Genomic DNA, 12,889 nt, shown 5'->3' on the forward strand with positions numbered 1-12,889 from the left:
CCTATTTTTGAGGCTTTCAAAGAACCCAGGAATATGGTGGCAGCAACACAAGAAGCTATTTGCTAGTGCCATCTAGAGGCTTTCAATATTTCTGTATATGTGACTAAAACATGAAAACACACACCAATGTGGAGATGGAATTAAGGATTTTTATATGAACAGATCCATTTGGTAAAATGAGTGTGCTATTGACCAGAAAGTCTATTGAACCTAATAGAAGATGGAGAAATGGCTGGTTATGTACAAGTTTATGTCAATAAAAGTTGCATGTAATAGTGAAATTAAAGTGAAACATAAATTGTTAAGGAGTAGCATTCATATTTTTAAAGCAAGTATTTTGCTGAGTGTGCAAACAGAAATATATCATATGTAACTAACTGTAAGGGTATTTTTTTCCATTTGCATTATGAAGCTATGAGAGCCTTAGAAAATTGGGAGGATTCAGGAATATAAAAAATATCTACAGTCAAAAAGTAGCATTTATAATGGTCATGTCATACAGAGAAGAGAAAATTGAGAGTTTACTCAATTGTCTTTAAAAGTATATGAAATCTAAGAGCAGCTAGGTGGCGCAGTGGATAAAGCACCGGCCCTGGATTCAGGAGGACATGAGTTCAAATCCAGCCTCAGACACTGGACACTTACTAGCTGTGTGACCCTGGGCACTTAACCCTCATTGCCTCACCAAAAACACCTCACAAAAAAACAAAAGACAAAAGTATATGAAATCTGTGACATGGTAAAGGGTTGCCAAATTTACTTAAAGAAATAATTTTAAATGTTCCCTTTGGTGGGAAGAGTGAAAGGCCTAGTTTTTCTAAGATATCTCAGCAAATTTATATAAATAGCCTGTTAATAAGAATAATATTTTCTGTTGAATAACAGTAATTCAGATGCATATTTATGGCAAAGTATGCATATGAAATATATTAAGTATATTCCTACTTTGATATTATTTAATGACTAAAAAAGAAATTTGATTTGGTAGCACCAAATACTATCTTAAAGGTTTTTCTTTCAATCAGTTTTCTCCCATGTATATGGAAAAATTATGAGATTTTTTGGAAAGATAACAGATAACTTTATTCAAAAGCTAATTATTAATATCAGGTTAGTCATAAGGCAGGGATACGTATATTCACCAATGGTATGTCAAGGTTACATGGAAGAAGGATTCCTTGCAGATGATGTTTCTAAGGGATTCTCTTTATGGATAATAGTTGTTCTCACTGCATAAAGCCCTAGAGTAATGCAGAGCCTAAAGGATGAAATTCAAAGTCATTCAAAAGAGTATGCCTTGTCATAGGAAAAAAAACAAGAGGACGAAGATAGCCTATCGCTTAGATTGTGACATGCTGTTGTATGGACAACCTATAGAGCTTGTCCACAATTATATCTGCTTGGGCAGACACTGACAAAATGGACAACAAGTTAGGCATAAAATTAAACAGGAGGAGGAGGAGGGAGGGAGGGCTGGATCACTTCTGGAAAATGTTAATGAATCCAAATGACATTTTTACTATGAATATTCTATCAATGTTGCACAGCTATGAGATATTGCACAGTACAGTTCACAACCAATCAGTAAGGATGTATTAAGAGTCTTCTGTACTCTAAGTATTGTTAGGCAATGAGGCTATAAATGCAAAGAATGAAACCATGCTTACCCTGGGGAGCTTACCCTCATTACTAATGAGGGAGACAGCAAATACATGTGTATTCATCTTCATATATACATGTGTATATGTGTGTGTGTGTATACACATATATAATATGAAGAGGATAAATACAAATATGTATGAAATAGACATACAGAGAGTAGTTGGGAGAGAGGGTACTAGGAGCTGGGGGCTTCAAGAAAAGCTTTAAGCAATAGGATGTACATGGACTAGGTCTTGAAGAAAAAAGAATTCTATAAGAAGAGAGAGAACATAATTGACATAAGATATACAGCTGTTGCAAAGGCATAGAGAGGGACACTAAGTGTCATGGATGAAGAAAAGGAACAAATAGAAGGCCTGGATGGTTGGCTCTATTGTGGAGCATAAGAAGGGAGTAGTGTCCAATGAGGCTATGAAGACAGCCTGCAGCCAGGCTGTAAAAGGCAGTATAAACTAATTAGAGAAGTTTATGTCTTATCCTGTAGGCAACAGGAAGCCATATTTCAAAAAGTTGAGGAGTGAGAAAGAGAAAAGGAAATGAAGATAGTGAGTATAGACAGCTTTATCAAGGACAATGGCTGAGAAAGGGAGAGAACAAAAGCTAGTGAATGTTTTTTAATGATAGGAGAAACTTGGCCATATTTGGAAATAGTAAGGATGCAACCAGTAGAGAGGGAAATTGAGTATCCCCCATTAACTAAATGAATTGAATCCAGAGAGCAATGGAAAAATGCATTGGAGTGGGGGCAGGGAAAGGTTGAATTGAATAGGCTGTAACATAATATAAATGATGAAAGAGAAGCAGAGCAAAGGAGTCACCAAAGAAAGTATGAGTAAAAAAAGATGAACTGGTCATATGATGAAAGACATCATGCTCAGCATGATGTCAAGAGAGCAAGGAAGATACATTCGGTGTACCTTCTGTGAAGAATTTATGGGAGGGTGAAGACAATTGTTGTACACAATAGACAGGCCTTGAGGGGCCTGCTAGACTTCATGTTGAAAGGAATATTTACATAGATGTGATCACAGATCCAAATGACTATTTGACTATGCATGTGTTAGATTATGCTCGCTTACTACAAGTAAGTCTTTAGAGTCTTCTAAAACTATCTTCCCACATACTCCCAAAGAAGGGTTAACAGTCTATATTACAGTTCAAGATCCAAAAAGGAGGTTTCATTATTATTTTCCTTGCGATGTAAATTCTGAGAACATTCATCAAAAAGTACATTTTTGTACTAACTGCCTTGATTCATCTGTAATAATGTGTATCACCATTAAACACTGTAGAAATCTCCATTTACTTTTTGGACTTTATAAAACATTTAGTATATCAAGGGTGTTAATCCACAAATGGGTTAACCAGATAAAGCATTTTCTCTGGAGATCCTAAAGAAAAACAACACCTATTTGTCCAAAACTGGATTAGTTGAAGTCTCTTCAGAAATAAGACTATGGTCCAGATCCAAAGACCTCTGTCCTATGCTTTTAGTTTAAAACATCAAATTGACTTAGTTTTAACTGAGATTTATAAGATGCTTCAATGAATCCAAGGTGCAGTGAAAAAAAGTGCCACTTAATAGCACCAGACCTTTGGTAAGTCACTTAACATCTCAGCCTCAGTTTCTTTATCTGTAAAATTAAGAAATGGACTGGCTATCTCTGAAGGGCCCTACCAGCTCTAGATATCGAAGTCTATGTCCTTGGTATGAGTACTTCCTCCACTTTTATAGTTCATCTTTTGGTAAGGCAATTACAGTCAGTCAACCAACCAGCATTTATTAAGTGCCTACTACATTCCAAGTGCTAAGGATTCAAAAAAGGCACAAAAAACCCAAAGTAAAACAAAACCAGCCCCCAATAACAAGGAGCTCATAGTCTTCCAGGAACCACTTCATGAGTTCAAGGCCACCTACTTTACTCATCATACGCATCCTTAAACATGTCCTTGTCACTTCTTGCTAGGGAGTCAACATTGGTAACGCACTATATGCTGCTGATCCTCAGGATGTGTCTTTCTATTAATTTCTGGGGCACCTGCAATGAGACTTTATTGTGATTTCAGTGGTCTGATAATAGAATATTGCAGGGAGAATAATGTAATCACAAGTATGAGCTTTGGGTTAGCAAGCACTTTAGGACCATTTATCATCCTGGGCTACTGCCCTAGTGGGATCCTACTATTCAATCCTGGGCCCACTTCAAGTTCAACCTCCAGTTATCTGTCCAAGATCTAAGAGCATGCCATTATCTAAGCAACATTTATCTTTTATCCACTTTGTCTTTTCTGGGTAGTCAGGCTCATTTCTTAAGTGACTGTGAAGGTAACTAAGAAGGATGTAATCATCAAGATGTCACGGTCAAGGAAGTATTTCCCTTCATTTGATGTAGATCTCTCCCTCCCTCCTGGAAGAAGACAGTCATTTACTTCCTATACCACCTTAAAAACTCAAACAACCACTTAAAACATGAAACAATAAGGAATTCTTCTATTAAGCTGGGAAAGTGAAGATTTCTTAGACTCTTGTGGGACTCACTTTCCCTCAGCAGCAAAAGCAGCACACACTAAATGCTGATGGACTTTCACTTTGACATGGGCTTTGTACACAACTCTTAAGTCTCAGCAGGGTCCATTTGTCTGTCTACAGTATCTTTCTGGTATGGTTGTCTTTCCTCCTCCAAGATGTTGTTGTGAAAAATCCCCTCCTGCTAGGTAACAAGTACCCAGACCTGGGAGCTCCTGAACTCTCAGGATCACAAAAGAGCTGCCAAGATGCACTGGACAGAGTGCTGGGCCTGGAGGAAGGAAGAACTGAGTCCAAATCAGGCCTCATACACTAGCTGTGTGACCCTATGCAAGTCACATAACTTCTATCTAACTCAGTTTCTTCAACTGTAAAATGGGGATTATAAGAACACCTACCTCCCATGGTTGTTGTGAGGATCAAATGAGATGAACATTTCTAAGCACTTCCCACACTGCTCAGCACATAAGGCACTATATGTGTTAGCTACTCCTACTACTACGCCTACCACCACCACCACCTGGGATCAATGAAAGAAAAGCCTAAGAGGCATCCAGGATTTGAGGTTAATTAAGTCTCAGACTCATCTAGGCAAGCACATATTCTCTCTGCCCTGGTTGCAGTCAACAGTGGTACTGGGAGTGAAGGGAGACAGGTCCCTTTTCATCTCCTTTCTGTTGGACATTCAAGGCAAAGGCTGGTAGGGATCACATAATATATTTCAAAAAGAAGAGGAGAAAGTTAGACTCTTTTATTTTGTTTTTATACAATATGATTTCCAGGACGATGCTGAATGTCACTGGTCAGTGTGTCTCCCTGTCTGATGCCTTACTTGATAATGAACAACTGATTTCCATGACTGTCATGTTTTCTCCAATTGCATAATTTCTTGTAATCAACAACAGAATGCTGGGATGTTATATTCTTTCTACCTATGCATACTGAAAATTTGGGTGTGAATGCCTTCTCTTTCCTATTTCATCTAGTCACATATTAGAGTACTATATTAGTGTCAGCTATTAGTGATCTGGTGAACACCTCCTCTTGAAAACTGGATAAGTGGGCTAGTAAGTGTAGATGCATTTTTGGTAACTTTTGGGAAGTTAACTCTCATTTATATAATTCTTCAATGTTTGCAAAGACTTTTACTTGAAAAACCTGTGAAACAGTTGCAAGTATTATAACCGTTTCACAAATAATGAAGCTGAAGTTGAGTTATCACACAGATGCATCTCTAAGAGGGGATTCAAATCCTCAAGCCTCCTGGGTCAAGGTTAGAACTTTTTTCATTACACAACACTGCCAGGTAAGATACACTTGGGTGAAAGAAAGAAAGGAACACTCCTCTACCTTTCACCTTCTTGGGTATCAGGGGGATTGAAAGAATGGAAGAAATGCTTATATAAGAAAACAATACGGAAAAAGAATGTGAAAAGGAAGAAGAGGATCCAAACCAATGTCAGGAGTTTGTAGGGTAGAAAAATACTACATAAAGAAGGAAGAAAGACCACTGGATCTTTGAAGGTTATAAAAGGGTGGACCTGGACCCTCTGAGGGAGAAATAATTTCTTATTGTATTCAAAGATGATAAGGAGAATGGACAGTTTCAACAAGGAGAGGGGACACCTGGTATAGGGCACAAGAAGAAGATATATTATGCTTGGTGTTTTCCTGCTGAGATAGCACAAAAGCCATATGTTGCTCCAGTAATGTGCAATAGGGATGTATTTTGTCTTCCCAAAGTGAAGCTTCCAGAGATCTGTCAAATCTAATACCTGCCCCCCCCCCCCCATACCCATTTCTGGTGACTCATTGTAGAGATAAACTGTCCTGCCAAAAGGAATTTAAAGAATATTTTTTGTGTGGATTATGAAGCTTTGAGCAGAAAATAAAACCTAAAGGTCATGGGGTGCTACTTTCTTCTCTGCTGCTGACTGCAGGTAGAGGTTTCAGAAGAGAAAGTCAAGTATCAAAAGTAATAGCTTGTTAAGAAGTTGGTGTCAGAGAATAACAATTAGGTTGCTGGACCAAAGATTAAAAGACGGGAATGATGGACTATTGATCATGGACAGTGCATTTAACAAAGGTCAAGAAAAATATTTTTCTGTTATGAGGAAGAAGTAATTTGCATGCTGTACACTGGATGAAGAAGAGCATTCATAGGTTCTATCAAAAGAGAAGACGACTAATATTTGGGCTTCCTTCTCTCCCTAACTTACTTCCTAACCTCTTATAATTTGGCTCTTATCCCTACCACTCAAATGAAACCGAGCTCTCCTAGGTTACCAAAAGTCCTTTTCTCAGTTCTTATCCTTCCTGACCTCTTTGCAGTGTTTGACAGTGTTAACTACCTATTTTCTTTCTCACTAACAGTAATCTAAACAAGAAAAACCAGTATGTGTACAGATCTTTAAGCCTTCCCCCCAACCCAAGTCACATATGATGCATTCATCTTACTTTCTTTGATGCTGTTTCTGCAGAGCTGCCTCTGAGAGCTGTCCCTGAAGGATCAGTCGTCTCTGCTTATCAACATCTCCCTCCATTCGAGCAAAAGCGTGAGACCCAATGAAGGAGAGATCAGCTCCCAAGCCCTCATCTTCCTCTTCGAGGTTGTCTGTAATAACAATATTTGTGTTGTTCAGGACGGCAACCAGGCTAAAAGTACAGATGGGCTTTTTAAAACTAGCATACCTGTGTGATAAAATACATATTTTTAAGTTCTGACTCAATTATGGAGCCAAAGTTACTTTGTCCTGAGAATTTTAATCTAAAAAGGAGAAATGTAAAATCGATGAATTACTTCTTAATATAGCACTCTAACTCTGAGGTATATGGTTATCCTGTTTAATATAGCTCCCAGATGATGGCAGTCATGAAATCTGTTCAAGAAGACAGGATCACAAAATAGTCTAAGTCACAAAGACAGATGTAACCAAGAACTCTCAACTCTCCAATGGGTCCAAAGCTTAGTGTGCACCATAAATGAGCTTCTCAGAGGTGATGGTAGCCTTTCTGATTCAATTCTAATTCTGTATTGATTTATATAGATAACAGATGTTGCCATGGTAGAGCTAATTGTTCAACTCACCATCCAGAGCACCTGGCTTTTCACTAATCCTGATCTGTCGTTCTGGTACTACTGGTTCCCCTTCTGCATTTCCAATATCTGCAGGAAGATATGGCAAAGACTGGCTTTCCTCCTTTAATGATCTCGGAAAATATAAAGGCAGTAGCTTTCTATAGGTGGCCTGTGAACAGGAAGGAAAGCAGATTGTGAAAATAAGTAACTTCTTCAAAGCAAACATGAACAATGCTTTCATATTAAGTCTAGTCAATTAAGGTGGGAGGTTACAGGGGGTGGCACTGACTTATACATCAGCATATTCATGAGTACACACATCAACATATGTTTATATTTTGTGTGCATGTGCATTATGTATATGTGTTTCTATTTGTATCTGTGTAAATTCTATAGCAGACCTGAAACTGATCATTAAGCAAAAATGATAATTAGTTATGATGATCTGTTGAACTTTGAACTGCTCCTAAACCAAGACTAATTTTTAATTTAACTCTGAATGAAACTATAATTAAAACAAACTTAATAAACCAGTTCACACCAAAATTGAACTGATACATTTCCTAAAATCATTGAGCTGAAATGTCAAAATGTTACTCCAAAACAAGTTTCCTTCAGGGTCAATAGGTGTCCTGCAGTCCTATTCAGTGGGCAAGGTAAGTATTAAATATTAAGATGTTCAGGATGCGTCTGTTATCAGCACTCTAAATTCATCTCGATAAGACAAACGCTATCACAAGATAATTATTTTCTTATGAGTTCTGATCATATGATACAATTAGTAAAATACCTCTTCAAGCTCAGAGACAGCAAATACTACTTTTTCAATGGTCTCCCCATGAATCTCTAGGAATCTTCTCACTGTGCCTATGGGAAAGAATTAGAAAGACTATACTAAGCAAGAAAACCATAATGTGGAAAGAGAAGTCAACCCTAAATAAGGTTATAATTTGTTATGTAATCTACATATATACTTATATTCCACACATGGGTTAATTGTGGGCTTCTAAGGATTATTTCTTCCTGAAGAATAGAATTCTAGAGCTACCTAAAAAGCTCTGGGTGAACTGTAGGGTTCTCTCGTGATCCAGTTACTGGGATTCCCGAAGAACTCAACAATACAGAGTGTCCCAAAATTCTTAATGCTGTTTTAAGCCATTAAATCTTCATAAAGAATGAAACTAAGGGGCAGCTAGATGGCGCAGTGGATAGAGCACCGGCCCTGGAGTCAGGGGTACCTGAGTTCAAATCTGGCCTCAGACAGTTAATACTTACTGGCTGTGTGACCCTGGGCAAGTCACTTAACCCCAATTGCCTCACAAAATTTAAAAAAAAAAAAAAAGAATGAAACTAAAGGTTTTTGTGAGTAACAAATGATAAAATTTCTTTTTTAAAAAAAGGATAAAAGTGATAAAATTCAATATATTAAAGTGTAAAATTGTACTAACACTTTTGGGACACCCTACAGAGCACTGTCTGATGTATTTCACATACTCCTCCCCCTTAATATATTCTCTGATCCAATCAAACTAGACTGCCACCCTGGTATGCAAAAGATCTTTTTCCTGGTGCCTTTGCACAAGTTGTCATTCCTGTCTAGAATGAATTCCCTGCTTACCTGTGCCTCATAGAATTCAATTTTTTTAAGAGGACAGGTAAGCTGCTACAACTCATGTGAGGTCTTTTCTGCTAGCCCTTCACACTTATGCCCAGACCTCTGATTCCAGTTATTAGAGCTCTTTTCTCTTAAAATTACTTTGTATAATTTTTTCCCCTTAATATGCTGGTACATGTTGTTTCCGCCAAGTACAAAGAAAGCTCCTTGAAAGCTGGGACTGTATTGTTTTTGCCTTTGTATCCTGAGGGCCCAGCATAGCATTTAGACATTGTAGATACTTAAAAATGTTTTTTGAGGAGGCAGAACCAAGATGGCAGAGGAAAGGCAAGGACTTGCCTGAGCTCTCCCAAACTTCCCTATCAACAACTTTAAAATAAGGCCTCAAAATGAATATTGGAGCAGCAGCAGCAACAACAGAATGGGGGTAAAACAATTTTCTAGCCCAAGACAACTTATAAGGTTGGCAGGAAAGGTCTGTCTCACTGGGTAAGAGTAGAGTACAGTCCAATGCAGGCTGTGTACCAGCAAGAAAGCAAAAGGCCTTAGAGGCAACTGAATTGGGGGAATGCTCACACCACAGACGGTAAGAGGGTCAAACAACTGGTAAAAAGGAGATTACAAAGATCCCTTTGCTGTCAATGGGTGCAGGACCACATATGGTTCTGGGTTGCAGTCTCCAGGCAAGGAGGAGCACTCGCAGGAACAAGACCCTATTCATAGTTTCAGGGAGGAAAAGCATACTTGTGGTCCCTCAGACCAGTGGACAGGCTAGAACAGTGACCACAATTCTCCTTAGATCATACCACCTTGGAAGAACTGAAAACTTACAGATCTGCAGAACTAGTTCTGAAATCAGCAGCATGAAAACCTTAAAAGATATGGCACAATCACGCCTCCTCCCCAACTCCTGCCTGGAGCAGAGCCCAACTTGAACATAAAGTTACAAGTCAATAAAAAAGATAGAAAAATGAGCAGACAACAACAACAACAAAAGAATCTGACCACAGAAAGTTACAATAATGATAGGGAAGATCAAAACATACTCAGAAGATAACAATGTCAATTCAGCCACATACAAAGCCTCAAAGCAAAATGTATATTGGTCTTAAGCCCAGAAAGAATTACTGGAAGGGCTCAAAAAGGATTTTAAAAACCAAATAAGAAAGGTAGAAGAAAACTTGGGAAAAGAAATAAGAATAATGCAAGAAAATCATGAAAAAAGAGTCAACAGCTTGGTAAAGGAGGAACCCCCCCCCCAAAAAAAATACTGAAGAAAATACTACCTAAAGAACAAGAATAGGCCAAATGCTAAAAGAGATACAAAAATTCACTGAAGAGAAGAACACCTTAAAAAGCATAACTGGACAAATGGAAAAGGAGGTACAAAAGCTCACTGAAAAAAAGAATCTCTTAAAAATTAGAATTGGGCAAATAGAAGCCAATGACTTCATAAGACATCAAGAAACAATATTTAAAAAAATCAAAAGAATTTAAAAATAGAAGAAAATGTAAAATATCTCATTGAAAAAACAACTGACCTGGAAAACAGATAGAAGAGAAATAATTTAAGAAGAGCCTAGATATCATCTTTCAAGAAATTATCAGGGAGAATTGTCCTGATATACTAGAATCAGAAGGTAAAACAGAAATTGAAAGAACCCACTGATCACCTCCTAAAAAAAAAAATCCTAAAATGAAAACTCCCAGGAATGTTATAGTAGAATTCCACATCTTTCAGGTCAAGGAGAAAATATTATAAGCAGTCATAAAGAAACAACTTAAATACCATGGAGCTGCAGTCAAGGTAACAAAAGATTTAGCAGCTTCTACATTAAAGGATGGGAGGACTTGGAATATATGCCAGCAGGCAAAAGAACTAGGATTATAACCAAGACTCCCATACCCAGCAAAATTAGTATACTCTTTCAAGGGAGAAATGGATAGTTAGAAGAACAGAATCCTTTCACGTATTCCTGATGAAAAGACCAGAGCTGAATAGAAAATCTGACTTTTAAATACAAGACTTAAGAGAAGCATAAAAAGGTAAAAGGAAAGAGAAATTTTAAGTGATTCAGTAAGGTTAAACTGTTTATATTCCTACATGGGAAGGTGATACTTGTAACTCCTAAGGACTTTCTCATTATTAGGGCAGTTTGAAGGAATATACATAGACAGAGGACATGTGAGTGAGTTGAATATGATGGGATGATATAAATAAAGTAGAGAGGACTGTGTTGGGAGAAGGGGTCAGAGAACAAATTACAGAAACAATCAATGATTTAATTAAACCGAATGACAATAATGGGAGGATGTAGTCAACGAAATATTTAGGGGAAATTTTTTACCTCTAAACACACATCTATAAAACAGAAAAAGCAGATTAATGAACTGGGTATGCAACTAAAAAAAACCAAACTAGAAAAAAACAAATTTAAAATATTCAATTAGACATCAAGTGGAAATCCTGAAAATCAAAGGAGGGATTAATAAAATTGAAAATAAGAATACCATTGAACTAAAATACAACTAGAAGCTGGTTGTATGAAAAAAAAAAACCCACAATAAAATAGATAAACCATTGGTTAATTTGATTTTTTTTAAAAGAAGAAAACCAAATTACCAGTACCAAAAACAAAGGGGTGAATTTTACCACCAATGAAGATAAAATTAAAGCAATTATTGAGAGTTATTTTGCCCAATTATAGGCCAATAAATCTGATGATCTAAGTGAAATGGATGAATAGTTACAAAAATATAAATTGCCAATTAAAGAGAAAACAGAATACTTAAATAACCCTATCTTAGAAAAAGAAATTGAACAAGCCAACAATTACATACTAAGAATACCCACGACCAGTGGATTCACAAGTAAATTCTAACAAACATTTACAGAGCAATTAATTCCAATACAGTATAAACTATTTAGAAAAAACAGGCAAATGAGTCTTATGAAATTCATTTTATGATACAAATAATTTGCTGAAGCCTAAACCAGAAGATCAAAAAACAAAAATCAAAGACCAATATCCCTAATGAATATCAATACAAAACATTTAAATAAAATACTAGCAAGGAGATTACAGCAATGTATCACAAAGATCATACACTATATAACCAGGTGGGATTTATACTAGGAATTCAGGGCTAGTTTAATATTAGAGAAACTATCAGAATAATTGGGGCCAACTAGGTAGCACTGTGATTAGAGTGCAGGGCCTTGAATCAGTAAGGCTCATCTTCATAAGTTCAAATCTAGACTCAGACATTTAATAGCTTGTGACCCTGGGCAAGTCACTTAATCTTGTGTGCCTCAGTTTCATCATCTATAAAATGAGCTGGAAAAGAAAATGGCAAACCACTCCACTATCTTTGCCAAGAAAATCCAAATGAAGTCATGAGAATAGGACACAACTGAAAAATTACTGAACAACAAAATCAGTTTAACTGACCATATCAATAAAAAACCCCAACAAAAATCATATGATTATCTTAGTAGATACAGAAAAGGCTTTTGACAGAATACAATGCTCATTTCTATTAAAAACACTGGAGAGCACAGGAATGAATGGAGTTTTTCTTAAAATGATATGTAGTATCTAGTGGCAGCTAGGTGACGCAGTGGATAAAGCACCAGCCCTGGATTTAGGAGAACCTGAGTTCAAATTCGGGCACGGACGCTTGGCACTTACTAGCTGTGTGACCTTGGGCAAGTCACTTAACCCTCACTGCCCCGCCTCCTGACCCCAAAATTATATGTAGTATCTGTCTAAAACCATCAGCAAGCAATATCTATAATGGGGATAAGCTAGAAACCTTCCAAATAAGATCAAAGGCAAAAGCAAAAGGGAAGCAAGGATGGTCATTATCACCACTATTATTCAACATTGTGCTGGAAATGCTAGTTGTAGAAATAAAGGAAGAAAAAAGAAATCGAAAGAAATTAGCATAGGCAATGAGGAAACAAAATTATCACTCTTTGTAGATGATGTGATGTCAAACTTGG

General features: G+C 37.1%; 1 protein-coding gene across 4 annotated transcripts in view; it reads right to left on the reverse strand.

Moving 5' to 3' along the window:
* The window catches only part of GDAP2 (ganglioside induced differentiation associated protein 2), a 66,249-nt gene that overhangs the window by 39,239 nt on the left and 14,121 nt on the right, over window positions 1-12,889 (reverse strand). For all 4 annotated transcript variants that reach the window (XR_006356378.1, XM_044003160.1, XM_044003158.1 and 1 more), the window contains exons 6-8: window positions 8,059-8,135; window positions 7,278-7,437; window positions 6,647-6,803 (exon numbers count right to left, since the gene is read on the reverse strand). Coding sequence is in view for 3 of the 4 variants with exons in the window: in XM_044003160.1 (XP_043859095.1) it covers window positions 6,647-6,803; window positions 7,278-7,437; window positions 8,059-8,135 (394 nt within the window). In the remaining variant the exon portion in view is untranslated. The remainder of the gene's footprint in view (window positions 1-6,646; window positions 6,804-7,277; window positions 7,438-8,058; window positions 8,136-12,889) is intronic.

The sequence above is a fragment of the Dromiciops gliroides genome, chromosome 4 (assembly GCF_019393635.1).
Source record: "Dromiciops gliroides isolate mDroGli1 chromosome 4, mDroGli1.pri, whole genome shotgun sequence".
Lineage (NCBI taxonomy): Eukaryota > Metazoa > Chordata > Mammalia > Microbiotheria > Microbiotheriidae > Dromiciops > Dromiciops gliroides.